Below are 16613 nucleotides of genomic sequence, written 5' to 3'. Positions count from 1 at the left end.
CTCAGTCACTGTTGATGTGTGGTCTGACCTATGGAGGCCTTAGACACAGCTGTGAACAAAATCAATCTTTAAAGCACACTCAACTGTCATGCCTAGTATACAATTCACTTTCATTGCGCACATGTTTACGTTTTTGTCATTATACATTGTGCCTTATAATCTATCTATAGTATATTGCCCATTGCTTCAGAGGGCTTTGCTTAGCTAAGCCACAGAGTTATTGCCTTTAAAGTGTTAACCCCAATCCTGTTATTAGACACCAGGACCATCAGGCGGCAAAAGAGCTGTAGCCTACTCATTAAACATCAGGATTAAGGCTAGCTACACAAGCTAACAGGAGCATGGAGGCTAATGTGTAGTGAGTGCTGAGGTAACGCTTAATGTGACTCAGCATGTCTAACGATTATGCGGGCTACAGAGAGGGGGCTGGGCAGACTGATTTAGAGGTAATTGGATTGCTCCTCCAAACTCCCCGGGGCAAGGAGAAGCTGTGTTGAAATCCAGTCACGAACCCAACATTCCTGTCAGATCCCAGGAGACTGTGCTCCATCACCAGGTCTTGAAAATGATCTTTCTCTCCCACTCTCTTTCTCTCTCTCTCTCTCTCTCTCTCTCTCTCTCTCTCTCTCTCTCTTCTCTCTCTCTCAGAAGATTTGGTCATCCCTGCAATTTCTGTGGGCTCTCAAAGATGACATTTAAAGAAGCTTTAAAAAGCTCTTTTGTGAGCATGTGATTAAAAGGCAAAGCAACAAGGGGAACAAAATCTTTTTTTTTTTATGGCAACATGTGACATTCAGCAATGCTTGAGCGTTCCCTATGCACAGGCCGCCTCAGCCATTGTCATTCTAACAGGATCTGTTGCAGTCACACTCTCCTCAGCCCCACTAATGAGTCATTGCCTGCACTGGCTCCAGCAGACAGGTGGTCCCTGGATCACCAGAGTCCATCTCCCTCGCCAGCTCCTCTTTGTACTCCGCTAGAGACACAGACACACACACACACACACACATGCCACGGGGGTGTTGCACGCCGCTGATGGGCTTTGGCTAGCCGCGCCGCACCACACCGCGCCCGGCTCCGCTCGGCTGTGTCCCACCGGGGCCTCCGTCCGGCTGTCCGTGCTCATCTGTGCTCAGACGCGCGGGCCCCGGCAGCTGAATCATTTATGAAGGAACGCGGCAAAAACGGGGAGGCCGTCATGAAAGCGGGATTTATGGGCTCTACGGCCAGCTCAATGCCAGCGCGGCGCGCTCCGCCACCTCTATTTTTGAAGCTTTATCACCCACCGCCCACAGTGGCCCCGCGCAGCGCAGTGCCACGCCGCGTCCCGTTTTGATTGGCCCCTCTCACTGCTCACTCAGAGCGCTGGACGGAATACACTGCCAGAGATTTGGCCATTTTGTTTTTTGCGAGAGGATGGACAAAGCCTGCGACCGAATGCTGCTCGATGCTGGTGTAGACCCGCTGGGTGCAAATCTCCTCTTGTCCACACACACGCACCTCACCTCCCTTAACCAGATCTCCATGATGAGGGCTGTTTGGGTTTTAATGAAGAGCCAGACACCCCCCCCCCCCCTCCCTCCCTCCCCCTTTACCTCTCTCCACCACCACACACAGACGGTAGATTTGAACACGATTAGCAAACGGAACATTAGATTCAACATGCCGAGGACACACGCTGGCTCACTTAAGGATGCTGCCGGCATACGAGCTGGAGAAGGCGCGTCACGACGAAGGCAGAGACGGCTCGCCATGTGCCCACGCCAGAGCTGGTGGTGGGAAGCCATTTGTAGGGCTGTCGCGCACACGCTCAATTAGTGATGGATGCTGAAGACTTTCTTTTCCGTTAATTCCCGAGACAAAACAGCAGTCATCCATTTTTCTTCATTCACTGGCTGTCGTCCGTGGCAGACGTCTTCATTAGGGAGACAAGAATTGGAACAAAACAAACGCGCTCATTTGGTTTTGGAAGGCTGGATTATTGCTGTTGTTGTTGAGCTTCCATTTTAATCACTGGGATCATTGTTTCACATCTTGCATTTAGCTTGCATTGAGAAGTGTCTCAAGCTCTCTGTATGGGACAAGGGTGGTACCAGAGTAAAGTAACACACACGCACACACACACACACACATACACACACAAACCACTCTATTAACGCACACACACTGAGAACCGCTAGCAGACCCATTTGATTAGAGTCCAGTATGAGGTTATTGATCGAACCGGAGTGGGAGCATTGATGAAACTCCAGTAAGGTTATTGATCAAAAGCGAGTGAAGGCATTGATGAAACTCTGGTGGGGTTATTGAGCTGTGTTTGATAAATTGGCTGAATGGCCCTGGCAGTGTGGTGACCAGCCAGAACAGCGGCCCAAGCCCAGAACCGATAGCCCCACACGGACCAGACTCTGAGCTGGTCAAGCCAGCGCACCTCCGCCCTCTAATGTACTGTAGCTCCCAGCGAGTAGTGAACTGAATCAAGAGTTTTTTCTTTTCTTTTCTTTTCTTTTTTTTAATTTATTAAATGGCAGTCCAATCTACCTCCTGTCCATAATGACATTCTCGTCATTTTGTTCTCTAAGCACATTATAAGGGAGTCGATGAAAAGGGCAGATACTTCTGCTTGGAGCTCGGAGGAATGCATCTGGTACAGCAGCTCGCCTGTGTGGAGTGGGGGCTTAATGAAATGTCGCTTGGTGGATGAGTCTAACTTGTGTTCGACTACTTTTTCCGGAGCCTTTGGTACCTTGCTTGAATCACAGAATATAATGAGTGTTATCTGTATTTTCCATTCAAACTTCAGAGTACTTCTGGTCAAAAAAAAAAAAAAAGAAAAAACTGTACTTAAATCTTGTCAGCTGCTTTTAGAGCTAAGAATAAGACGAAGGACTGATAGAAAAAAAAAGGGGGGGGGGAGACCGAACAAATAAACAGGGAGCCAAGTGACACACACGCCTGGTTGTTTTTCACTAAAGGCTGGTCTGGAGCATGGCAGCAGTGCTGAGTGAGGGGCTTGAGCGGATAGCTGCAGCTGTGGGCTGGGGAGGGGAGCTGAGGAAGGCAACGGGTGAGTAAGTGAGCGAATGAGTGGGCGGGGGGGGGGGGGGGGGGGGTCGGTTGAGTGAGAGTCATATTTCAGACTGGGTCTCCACCGGCAGGTCTCCAAGGACCCCTCCTCTGTGACAGCTAGAGAGAGAGGAGCACTAATGAACTTCGCCTCCTAATGAGGCTCGCCTGGCAACGGTGACCATGGCAACGTTGCACTGTTACCAACGCATGCTCCTTTGCATTCTTGCGTTCACACATTTTGTTCGTTGAGTTCTCTCTCACTCTCTATGAAACGAGAAGAAGGAAAAAAATCACAGTAAACAGCCATCTTTTTTTCCCAATCATACAGGGTTATTGTATAGGGATCTGATTATGGATTTTACACTTCAGCTATCGTCTGGGGCTGATAATTAAAATCACCCATGCGGGAAAGATTGGAAAAGCTAATCATTTTGGGGGAATAAGTGAATTCTCATTTTAATTATTGAGTTGGACTCATAAGACCCAGTGTCTGCAGTTTTAATTCGAGGCCTCAGAAAACTGCATCTCAACTCCCTCTCAATCTCCTTAGACCACGTATTACAATGCTTACAGTGTATTGTTCATGATTGTTGATCTGCACACAGCTACCAGCTAGTAATGTAAACACCATTCAGATGTAGACCATCTCCATCATGGACACTGCTGTTTACCTCAGACAGAGGTCTTCTCCACAGCTGGCGTCTCCTTTAAAGGCTGCAGTCCTTTGAAGATTGATCTGTCCTCCAGAGGCTTGCTGGAGCAGGCGGGAGGCTGATGGCTATGGGAGAGTATTTTTAGCAGAGGAGGTGCTGAGACGCCTGGACCAAAGCCCAGGCTTTCAGTCTTGGGGAGGAGAGTCTGGATAGTCAGTTGTGGGTGTGTGTGTGTGTTTGTGTGTTTCTGTCTGTCTGTGTGTGTGTGTGTGTGTGTGTGTGTGTGTGTGTGTGTGTGTGTGTGTGTGTGTGTGTGTATGTGTGTCTATGTGGATGAGTGTGTGTGTGTGTGTGTTTGTCTATGTGGATGAGTGTGTGTGTGTGTGTAATACATATTTCTGATCTGTTGGTGGCATGCCATCAGATAGAGTGTGTTGTGGTGTGTTCAAGACCCCTCCCCATAGTGTGGTGGTGCGTTCAGGACCCCTCCCCAGAGGTGTGTGTTGTGGTGTGTTCAGGACCGCTTCTCTAGTTTACATGTTGGAATGGTGTGTTGTGTTGTGTTGTGTTGTTGTGTTGTGTTGTGTTGTGTTGTGTTGTGTTGTGTTGTGTTGTGTTGTGTTGTGTTGTGTTGTGTTGTGTTGTGTTGTGTTGTGTTGTGTTGTGTTGTGTTGTGTTGTGTTGTGTTGTGTTTGGTTGTGTTGGGTTGGGTTGGGTTGTGTTGTGTTGGTGCACTGTGGTCTGTGTCAGTCCAAGGGAAATTTATATGCTATTGTCAATGCTGAGTGGTGCTGGGAGAGGCACACAGAGCCCAGCCCATCCATTTTCTAGAGTGCTCCCAAACGCCACGCAGTTCTCCAAATGCACACTGGCACGCATTCATCTAAATTAACTTAATATTCAGGACTCTGGGGAGGACGCATGCGAGAAAGTAGAGAAATGTTTTGTAATGCACAAAAAGTCCCCTCAATGCAGGGAATATGTTTCTGTTTTTTGTTGTTCTTGTTGTTGTTGTTGGGTTTTTTTTAAAGCAAGAATACGTCATAGCCCAATCCGCTATCAGCTAAAAGCTTTTAGCTAATTGCCTACATGCTCTTATCGTTAGCCCGAGCCTCCCCTCCCTCGGTCAGCGCACCCTAGGAGAACGTGAGCAGAAATATTTACATGCGTGTTGCACGCCACGGTCATCTTGACTTACGAGCCGCCGCGTGTCAGATCCCTGTGGGTGCCGGCGCCTGAGTGACAGGGGGGCAGTGGGAGGAGAGTGACGCATCCGCCCACGCGAGAGACACATCCTCACGCGCTCCTGTCTTCCCTGGAGACTGATGGCTTGAGTGGACGCTGAGGCGGGAGGATCAGGTGGGAGCGTGGTGCTGGTGGTGTGTAGTGGTGGTGGTGGTGGGCGTTTAGATGTGAGAGCTGATGGAACAGCACAGGCCCGGGGACGGCAGGGAAACGCCAATGATGCCACAGACTGAGCACTGGCTCGATATTCGGACAGATATTTCTAGTCAGGCCAGGCTGATTGATTATTGTTTAGTATTTTTTCTCCATCACCTAGCCTCTCTCGTTAGCTTGGTTTTTGATGTATCTACCACAGCATACGTGAAATATATATACATACAGTATATATACACTTTAGGAAGCATGTAATGTACATATACTGATAAGACGAGGCATTGGTTGTACAGCTACAGAGTTGTAACTGAGGCTTTGATTGTGCAGTTACAAGATCTGCAGTCTGTAATAGAAACAACATCCTTTGCATAGAGAGCATGGTTGATGTGGGGAAATTCCTGGAGCTATGAGCTATGAATGTGCAAATCAGTGTTAAGACAGGTGTGCTCGCATTGCAAATATAAGCTTATCACTTAAGGAGATCAAATGTGACATATGTCAAAAATGATGACTGATTTATTGCATGTTTTAGTGACACCTTTACTGAAAAAAAAATAACTCATTATAATGACGCTTTGGACAAAGGCGTCTGCTAAATAACCATAACCATAACCATAAAAACTATACCTTATTGAAAACAGAATCGAGGACTTGGTTATCTTGTCGAGCAGTTTTTCTTTCCAAACTTTCTCCAGTGTACTAGACAGCCCAGCTGAAGAGTAAACAAGTCTTAAAAGCCTTGACAGCCTCCTCCTGATGCCCCCTTAGCCTTGATGCTCCCACTGGAGTGAGAAGCCTCCTCAGGCAGCCCGCCGGCCTCCGCTCTGAGAGACAACTGTTTACTTAGAGCCCAACACCACGCTGGGCAGGAGTGCCACTCCAGTCGCTCGTCACTCGCATTACCGAGAGCTGCGCCAGCAGGCAGCGGCCGGGGGCTAAAAGAGGGCTCTCCTCGCAAGCGTGAGCGGGCGCTGAGAGGGCATGATCGAGGCTAGCCACGGCTAAGTGACCGGGCCCACTCCTCTTCTCAACGCCTGATCAGGTATCAGGAGGGACCGGGCCCACTCCTCTTCTCAACGCCTGATCAGGTATCAGGAGGGACGTGGTGGTGTGAACTGGTGCTCAGTCACTGCTTCACTAGCGCGGACTGCTAATGAGAATGACCAGAGGAGTCTAGTTTAAAAGTGCTGCTATGGAACCCACTCATTAGGAGATGGTTTGAGGGCAGGAATGGCCTAGTCATGAATGAATGGCCTAGTCAGATGGCCTAGTCTTGGCTGTAGATAAGCAGGAATGGACAGCTGCGAGTGGACTCCTGTTGCAGGGGTGGATAATGGGTGGGTCTAATGGTTTCAATTTAATTTAGTCTTTCTCTGGGTCTGTCTGCTGTGCCCTATTTAAGCTATGCATTTTTTTTAACTTAATTTACCTCAACTGAACATCTTCAAAGTCATTGTAATGGTTGTATGTCTTTATTTGTGTTGAATGGTAGCCGTCTTGCTTAACCCTATAGTGCCTGTGAGCAGAAAAAAACACCCTTGCAACTTTGGGCCGGTGGGCCGGCGGGCCAGTGAACTCAGAGACAGGAAGTCTTGCAGCCTCGCTTTCATGCTGGCGATGTGATGAATCGCTTTAGTGCACTGCACACATTCACGCCAGGCACCGGCTAGAACAAGTTAGCGATTCTCAGACATCGAGAAGAAGCAGAAAGCGAGTAATCCGTTGTCAGAGGAATACGGAAAGAGGAAATGGCAGACTGACTGATTGAGGAGTGTTGTAATGTATACACTAAACTGCAGGGGGAGCTCTGCAGAAAAGCTTGCGAGCGAAAAACGAGAAAACAGCCAAGATTTTGCCCAAACTGCATAGTTTTCCTTTAATCAGATTCAACTCTATTGTCATTTTGCACAAGACAGCGAAATGCAGTTGTAGTCATGAGCAGGAGCATTGGTCACTCCAAAATTCTGGGCGGCACAACTAGAGTGGGGGACATGAGGGTGGGCATTCCCAACTAGCTTTGATAGACCCAGCTATGATCAGACAATATTGTAACAGACTAGCTAATTGAGCAGCAAGGTTTGTATAAATGTATGCAATGCATTTACATCTCCTCTGCTCTGGTGCTGCTGCAATTTAAAGGTCCCTCATCACACACTTTCATAACTTTCTCCCAGAGTGACGTCTCACTCCATAAGCTCCCCCGTGACAGCCCAGAGGTGCTGGCCCATAGCCTGCAGCACATTTGCATGTCACTCCACATCCGGCTGCTCATTCCAAACGTGATGGGGGGACAGGTGAGCCCCCCCCCCCCCCCTCTCCTCACCCCATTCATCTGTCTCAGGGAGTTCTGAGGGTGAGGGGGTAGAGGGGGGGGGGTGTTGGCTTCCCTCAGCTGGAGGAGATAAACTCTCTAATATGAGATCAACCCGCCGACACTCATCATCCCATTAACCTTTCCAGGTCTGGCCTGCCAGTGCGGCCACAGTGGCCTAGCTTGGCCTTTTCCCAGAGACGCCGCGAGCCGACACCTCGCCTACCTGCTGTCAAATCTCCTCCAAGTGGGGCTTTTGTCTGGCCCTGGGAAAGGGCAGATCCCGGGCTCCTGATGGCTCATTACCATAGCGATGGTGCCGGCCCCCACCGTGGGCAGCGCAGGAACAGGGGAGCGGGCGTGTGAACGCCGGCCATCTCCTCGTGTTTCTGCGGCTCGCTGCCAAATTGGACAGGATTGTGACGGAACAACCGTGGGCGCAAGATGATGGCCATTGCAAGAGCCGCTCTCTCTCCCACATCATGTTCAATTTCTGTTCCTTTGTAAGAGCACCTTTTCACAGCAGAAGCGGTGTCTCTGTGCCTCCTGTGGAAGTGGAGTTCATCTTTTCATAGTTCTGTGTCAAGTCCAGAGGTCCTATTGAAATGCAGTGTGCAGCAATACACTGGGGCGCTGTTTCTGAATGGGACGCTGATGATGTGCTCGGCTCACACAGAGGGAGACAAACAGACTCCTTTCTCCATCCTCCCTTCTTTCCATAAGATGGGGATTGTTTTTGCGATCGAGATGAGACTTTTGATGTGGGATCTGGGCTCGGCTCGGCTCAGCTCCTCCGTGTGTGAGAGCATAATAAGGCTCCGCCTCTGCCAGGCTTTTACAATGGAGGATCATTAATGTTGACACGAGAAAACACAAGCAGAAATATCCAGTTGTCTTCTGGGCTGGGTCGAGGGGGGGGGGGGGGGGGGGGGGCTGGGTTGGAGACGGTATAGGTTTATCTGTGATGGAGGGGATGATGGGGAATGAGATGGAAAGGCCCCCCCAGTGGAAAATAAATCATACATTTTCATGATTGTATCTCTTGCTGATGCCTGGATACAATGCAGCTTTGACATTTGGGGAGATTTCATATTTTCACAATGCAGATGTCCAAATGAATGGCATAATTATGAACTGCTATATTTGTACAGTATACTGTACGTGTGGGGGTTTTGTTGCTGGGGAGAGAAGGTGCAATAGGCAGGAGCAGTTTGAGGTCAGCAGCCTCTGTGGCCATAAAAGCCAGGCCTAATGGATTGGTGACTGTCCCACTCAGTGGGGATGATCAATAACACAATAACAATTTGCCATCCTCTGTGTGTGTCTCTCCCTCCTTCTCTCCCCATCTCCCTCTTCCTCCCTCTCTGACTCTCTCTCTCTCCTTCCCTCCCCACCTCCCTATTCCTCCCTCTCTCTCTGTCTGTCTGTCTGTCTGTCTGTTATTCCCCCTCCTCTCTTCAGGCTCTGGCCACTGCAGCGGAGAGCTTTCAGGAGGAGCATCAGTGGAAGGATGACCTTCAGGTGAGTTGTGTTATGTTTAGTGCTGTCAATCGATTTAAAAAAGTAATCGCGATTAATCTCATGAATGTCCTAGTTAACTCGCGATTAATCACATATTAATCGCACATTTTTATCTGTTCAAATGTCCCTTGATTTATCATTTTAATAGTCTTATCAAAGTAAAGTGGATAGGCTTGCTTTGTGCAAATGTTTTTTTTTATTGCAAATCGCAGTATAGTGTTAGAGCCATTCATGTCTGTAGTAGCCTAATACTGTCAATAAGTATTGGGACAGATGACAGCTGGCAGCACCACTGAGCAAAAAACAAACTTCTCTCCTCCAAGAAGTTCAGATACTGCAATAGCATAAAAAAAGCTCTTAATTGTTGCAGCCTAATTCAAGCCTAATTCAAACATAGTTCTTCTCTCTCACACACACACACACACACCTAATGTGCGATAAAAAAAACAAAAATAACACTGTTAAAATTGTTTTGAGTTAATGTGTAAATAACGTGATATTTTTGACAGCACTAGTTATGTCATTTGTATCACACAACAAAACACAAAAATCGTCCCCGTGCTGTTTGCTATGGGGGATGGGAGGGGACACCCTCTTTGCCCCTGTAGTTCACTCCATTCTGTTTGCCCTCAGCATAGCCTGCTCCTGAATAAATAGCACTACAAATGCAAAGACATAACACAAGAAGCAAGACAGACTCCCCGAAGAGTTTGTATTTGCCGACACCATAATGCATTCATAAGCCAGGCTTCCACTCTCTCTGTCTCTCTCTGTCTCTCGCTGTCAGAGAACAGGACGCTGCTCTCTCCCTGTTGGCGGAGGAGAGGAAATAAGTGGTGGAAAGAGATGAAAAATGAATGGCGGCTGCTGCGGTGTGGGAGTGGGAGTGGGTCTGGCTGTGAGCACATGTTCTGTAATGGGCTGAGCAATGTGCTGGGAGAACGGCTGAAGGGAGTCGGACCAGCTTCCCTCTGACCTAACACTCGGAGAGAGTGACCCAGTGTGACCCAAACCTGTGTATGTATGTGTGTGTGTGTGTGATGGAGAGTGTCTCTGTGTGTGTGTGTGTGTGTGTGTGTGTTACAGTGCGTGTGTATGTGTGTGTGTTACAGTGCGTGTGTGTATGTGTGTGTGTGTGTGTGTGTGTGTGTGTGTGTGGAGGTTCTAAGAGAGAGGAAGGAGAGAGCAGGGCAGAGTGTGGCTGAGGCATGAGGTTTGGTTAATAGATCTGATTTCACGGTGAGCACACGCTTTGTATGTGCTAAATTTCAACTGTGGCGCTTTTAGCATGCATTTGAAAGATTGATTTCACTGCGAGCGCATGCCCTGAATGCCTCAGTAGTTGTTTTACAAGTGATCCCTTCACCTCTCTCTCTCACACGCACACACACACACACACACACCACACACTCACACAAACACTGACTCTTCAGTCCTCTCTCTTCGGATGCCTCTTTTATCCATCTCTATTCTGTCTTCATTTCACATTTTCTTGTTTCTCTCTCTTTCTCTCTCTCTCACACACACACACGCACACACATGCCCCCCCCCCACACACACACACACACTCAAACTCACACACACACACACACACTCACACTCTCTTTGATCTGTGCATGTTCATTAGCTGAGTTGCTGGATGATGAGTGAGAATATGTTTGACACCGTCACAGCGTCGTTGTTCCTCGTAAGGATCACATTGCGATGTCGTTAGCTAATTGGCCGGGCTAGTTGTACCCTTCACATCTCAGCCATCCAGTTTAAAAACAGCACATTGTGCCTCCAGGCACGCAATGGCTGATATCTCAGAATTCTTTGCATTCATAGCTGCCCTTAATTGAAAACATGCTGCTCGATATCCTCGCAGTAATAATTAATATGAAGCATAATTCATGATGTTCAGATGTTTTATAGATGGGCCTTCATGGCTTTTCAAATACTGACCTTTACATTGTCTATTGGGAAATATGAAGCAAATGAGGATGCTTATCTGTAAACAAGAGGTCTGTGTTATTTGGTTTGGCAGTGTGACAGTGGTTACTTACCATAGCAGTGGAGGATTGTGTGTGTGTGTGTGTGTGCGTGTGTGTGTGTGCGGTGTGCGGTGTGTGTGCGCAGTGCCGTTTTTGTCTCCCTTTTTGAAGATAATTGGTCTGAGATTAATTCCCCCTATGATCTCATTAAAAGCTGACCTGAAGTGCGTAGCAGCACGACATACTGCCTGTGGCTCAGCGAATTCTACACACACATACACACACACACTCTCTCTCTCTCACACACACACACGAGAGAGAGAGAGAGTTGTTGTACCTTCCTGTTCTACCTTTACTCGCCTTTACCTCATCAAGCATAGACGTAATTTCAGTTACCTATAGCATAATCGTAGAGCAAAAGTCAAATCGTTTGCCATGTGTGTTGTGAGCTGAGTGGTGGAAGGTTGTATTTACTGTATCAGGTATGCTTTTGCTGAGTGTTCCATGAAACCAGAGACAAAGTTCCTCTCCCACCGTGTGTTCTTCTTCTGTTGCTTTTGCTCATTGGAATGTGTGTATTTTGCATCTAGACCTCATGCACCACACACAAACTTCCACAAGCTCCACAGCAATGACAGCGTATTTTCTATTCCATACACACCCACTCTCAGTTAACTTTTAGCACACACACACACACACACACACACACACACACGTTCCTACTGGCGTGCTGACTGAGGCTGACTGATGGACAGTTGAGTGTGATGCTCTTTTTCTCTCCTCTCCTGCAGGCGGGGGAAATCGTGTACTACAACGCCAAGGAGAACGTGAGTAATCGCCCTCTCATTACCCCTCCGGCTCCATCTCACCGTTACCCATCTGCCCTAACAGCACTCGTAACTGCTCTACTACACATTAGCCATTCAGATGGCAAGATAGTCATTTCATTACTCGTAGGCTGTAATCTATTCTGTTGCATTAGTGGTTGACTTAATTACAAAAGTGCCATTAAAATGATGTCAGGAATCCGGCTGATGAAACCGTTGAAATCAAATTCCTAATTGAGCCGGTAAACGGTGGAAGTCCTGCTGCAGTGGACAACCACATGCCCAACGCTCTAGCTTTCGTAAGATGTCGTCTGAAATAAATGCAGGTTCTCCATGCGAGGTCAGTGGATCTCTTTTGTGCCTGCATTCTATTCTATTATTCTATTCCAGTGACGTGAAGAACACTGTTGGGCCAATCCCAGTGCAGAGCCAGCTCCAGTTAAAAATAGACCCTCGATGTCTTTTGCTCGTATTGTTATGCAGCCAATTAGTGGATGTAGCTGTTCAGGAGACAAAGTGAAATATCGCCTGGTTACCCTGCATTGTGTCAGGACGCACTGTTATGGTTTAGCATTGTAATCCAGTGTACCAGGTAAAGACAGAGGTGCAGGCGCTGAAGAGCGGGAGTGGACACCCGGTGGCCCTACATGATGTTGGGAGCCGGTGTTACGGTCAGCGTTTAACCCGGTGCATCCGGTAGAGCCGGAGCCGGAGAGATGTAGCAGGGGGCGAGAGGGGGGTGGACAGGAGAGGGGGGAAGTGTGCTCCAGTTATTAACACATCTCCAGCCTGAAGATTTATGACTCCCGGCTCCTCTGGTGAAGTGCGAGCCTATTGGAGGAGAGAATGTGGAATAGAGATCCATCTGGTGCTGCTCCTCTCGGCACACGTACATCCTCCCACACACACACACACACACACACACACACACACACACACACACACACACACATACGCACATGCACACACGGGCGCGCACACACACACACACACATACGCACACACACACACACGGGCGCGCACACACACACACACACATACACACACACACACACACACACACACACACACACACACACACACACACACACACACACGCACACATGCACACACACACATACACATACATACACACACGCACACATACAGTACACACATCTACACATTCACACATTCACACATTCACACATTCACACACACACACACACACACACACACACACACACACACACACACACACACACACGCACACGCACACGCACACATGCACACACACACTTTCACAGATGCTGAGAGAGCAACAGCAGCTCATGTATCACACCTGCCAATTATGCATCACATCAGAGAGAGGCAGAGAAAGTGAGAGACAGAGAGAGAGAAACAGAGAGAGAGAGAGAGAGAAAGAGAGAGAGGAAGGAAAATGAGATAAATATATGATTATATTTACTCTTTGTATAATTTGTGTGGATCATATTTCAATAATCATGCAACATGACCTAAAGAGAGAGAGAAGAGAGTGAGCTGAAGGATGGAGGAAGGAGAACATGATCAGATGTGGAAGGTGACATTAAAGAAAACATAGTGTTGCTTTCGCTGTCTTCTCTGGCTGCTTTGAGCTTGATACTCTACCGCACCTGCTAAAAGCGTTGGTGGCGTGTTGCATGGCAGTGCATCACTTATTAAGATCACTTATTAAGAAAGCTGTGTTGGTGGAATTAGTTCACAAGATTAATAACAAATTTGTTGCCACTGTGACTTTTTTTATTTTCTTCATAGAATTGTCTAATAAAACTGATTTATAGCCATTTATAGTGTGTTATTGTGAATAACATCTCAGCCATGATGGTCTTGTGTTCAAAACGACTCGTGGTCGGTATTTTTAGATGGTCAGTATTTTCAGCTCTGTGATTTGCTTAACTTTACATTTGTTTGAGTGTTTAAACCATAGACACCACAGTTTATATTCAGATGCGAGTCCAAAGACACCACATCAAGCCGAGTTGACCTGGTGTAACTTTTTACGGTCTGACTTAGCAGTAGCACTCAGACTAATGTTCAGCAAATTTAATCCTTTTAAAGTATTTTTTTTATTATTTATCAAGGACTTTTCAAAGAGCATAGGCAAACATCTAAACACCCCCACACACCCACACACCGTTCTCCCCCCAAACCTGGCTTGCCATAATGCAATTTCATCGTGTCCGTCCCTGAGTCTGGGCATGCCGGTGCAAAGGCAGTCTGACAGGATTCTTTTCACCTTCTGAGCGGATATCTGTGGCTGTACGGTATTGATAATGGGACAGTTCTACTGAACCCCTCGTAAGCTTGCAAGGGACCCAAGCAGCTAGCCAAACAACTGATAACCAAATCAAGCTGGATTTCTGGTACTGTGAAAGTCTAGAACTAACGTAATCTTACTGTAATCCTTTAAAACTTTGAGACTCATATGAGGTGCTAAATACATGTTTTAACCAAAAATCAGTACAATACCATAGATACGTAGATCATACAATATGCTATCATTGATGAGTAGGGGCACATTGGCAATGTAGCCTTCTTTAGTGATGTAATTAAGACACTGTAACATGCAGTGCAGTGTGATTGCAGCTTGTATCACTACTGTGTCTTTTTCAACCTCCGAGTTGCACACATCCCTAGAGCAATCAAACAGCCTCCAAGCCATTTGCTTTATCAGCTGCTCGGAGCAGAGAGCCTCCAACAACTCAGCAACAGAAATATGTCAGGACTCAGGAGCATGGGACGTGGTCAGACCCAGACCGTCATGCTCTTTATCTCACTCCTTTAGGCTGCTGTAGGAAGGTTCCATAGCAGGAGGGATGTTTCTAGCGATTACAAACCAAAATGTCCCTTTAATATTAAGCGTATTCGTCTAAGGACATGCTGTGTTTGGCATCTGCTGCAATCTCCCTATGATTAACTGAGGGGAAATAGCAACAATTATAGAGAGAAAATAAACAAGAGTATCCTCACAGCAAAACAGAGAGGAGGAAGAAGAGGGGGAGGGGAATACAAACACAGAGAGAGAGAAAGGAAGAGAGGCTCCAGAAAGGGGGAAACAGAAGTGAGTGGTGGAAGACTATAAAGTATTTACTAAGTACTGTGTTTCTTACAAAAGACAAAAAAAAATGCCCAAGTAGAAATCTGTTGTACATCAACACGTTGCAACTCTTATTGTGTGTGTGTGTGTGTGTGTGTGTGTGTGTGTATTCCCATAGATCAATGGTAATGACACTGATAAAGACAAGAAGAATCGGCTCAGGCCGGATTTCAAAGAGGATGTGCAGTTCAGGCGGGTGATCTCCTACAACCTCTCTGCAGTGCACATCCCTACGGACATATACGACGGCTGTAAGTAGCATGCATGACACATGAGTGTATATCAATACAGTCCCTCTCACCCTCTCTCTCACTCCCTCTCTCTCTCTCTATTCACCTTATTCCTTAACCCGGAAATCTGTACTGTTTTCAACTTCCGCTCATTCTGTTTACATGCGTTCTCAGTAGCTAACTAGAACATGCTTCAACTTAGATTTCATTCGAAATGTTGACAATTCTGCCCTCAGCATGTATATACTGCATAATATAACCGATACAAAATAGAAAAGTTGACTTTTATATGCATTATGATATGTTAAGCACTGTCAACCGTCACGTTAAAATAGATACAATGCAGCTTCGCCAGAAATAGATAACCGTTTTCGGCGTCATGGCGACCCCCATTGTTGGTTAGGGAATGTCGTGAATATGTGTGTCTGTCTCTCCAGTCTTTCTCTCTCTGTATGTATATTATGCGCACACCCTCCACTGCTTCTCTCAGTCTCTATCCGCACACACAGTTCACAGTCTCCCTGTCACATACATATTCTCCACTCCTGTTCATTTAGACGTTGGTATATACTGTAAGTGTCCATACAAATGTATGTTTAGAAATGGAATAAATGTAAAATATACAGTGGCATTACAGTGAGTCACAGAAGCTTCCCTACCTGGATGTGATGTCATGCGTGACGCATTTGGTGTATCCGTGTGTGTGAGTGTTAATTGGTTTGCGCTGGTGTCTGTGTGGTGTGTGTGACTGGGAGTTGGCAGGAAGGCTGGGCTGTGGAGTTTCTCTTCGCCCTGTGCATGCTGGGAAGGCGTCTGGTCCTGTGGTTAAAGACACCACTTTAGATTTGACCTTGTTACACATATGCACACACACACACACACACACGCACAGACACACACACACACACACACACACACACACACACACACACACACACACACATACACACACAGAGACTGTAGTACTTGTAGTTAATTTGTTTACTTTAAACAAACAACTTTCATTTGGAGTCAAGCCGCCTGGTGATGTTCAAATTCTAACACAGCCAGCCAGTCTATTTCTACTCAAGCAAACACTCACAGACACACATTCAAATGCAGATCTGCAGATCTGCCGATCCATCTACACACAGAATCATTTGCACAGATATGCAGAGACAAAGACATAGAGAGAGAGAGAGAGGAGAGAGAGAGAGAGAGAGAGAGAGAGAGAGGAAGGTACACACACACACACACACACTCAAGCACAATCCCTCGCCAGCAGCCGCCCCGCCTACACACACTCTCACATGCTTGACGAGTGTTGCACTGTGCACAGGAGGACCCTGAATGATAATGCAGGCCAGGGCTGTTTATTTATTATTTATTGCATATTTGTAAGTCGATTCATTATTAACGACAATGAACTGGGGCTGGCTAGGGTCTCGCTGGAGTGTGTGAGGGAGGCAGAGGGCAGCCTCCACCAGTCCGTGGCACACACACTCTCTGACAGCTGTTTGGGTATTACACGAGC

The 16613-nt window shown here is 47.1% G+C and overlaps 1 protein-coding gene across 1 annotated transcript in view; it reads left to right on the top strand.

Moving 5' to 3' along the window:
• LOC134094268 (voltage-dependent calcium channel subunit alpha-2/delta-1-like) overlaps positions 1-16613 on the top strand; it is a gene marked incomplete at its 3' end in the record, with an annotated part of 81872 nt that overhangs the window by 22759 nt on the left and 42500 nt on the right. Inside the window, 3 exon segments of the mRNA XM_062547737.1 lie at positions 8893-8952; positions 11717-11752; positions 14989-15121. Coding sequence (XP_062403721.1) covers positions 8893-8952; positions 11717-11752; positions 14989-15121 — 229 coding nt within the window.

The sequence above is a fragment of the Sardina pilchardus genome, chromosome 10 (assembly GCF_963854185.1).
Source record: "Sardina pilchardus chromosome 10, fSarPil1.1, whole genome shotgun sequence".
Taxonomy (NCBI): domain Eukaryota; kingdom Metazoa; phylum Chordata; class Actinopteri; order Clupeiformes; family Clupeidae; genus Sardina; species Sardina pilchardus.
The sequence above is the reverse complement of the archived record's forward strand: the minus strand, read 5'-3'. Positions and strand labels throughout refer to the sequence as shown.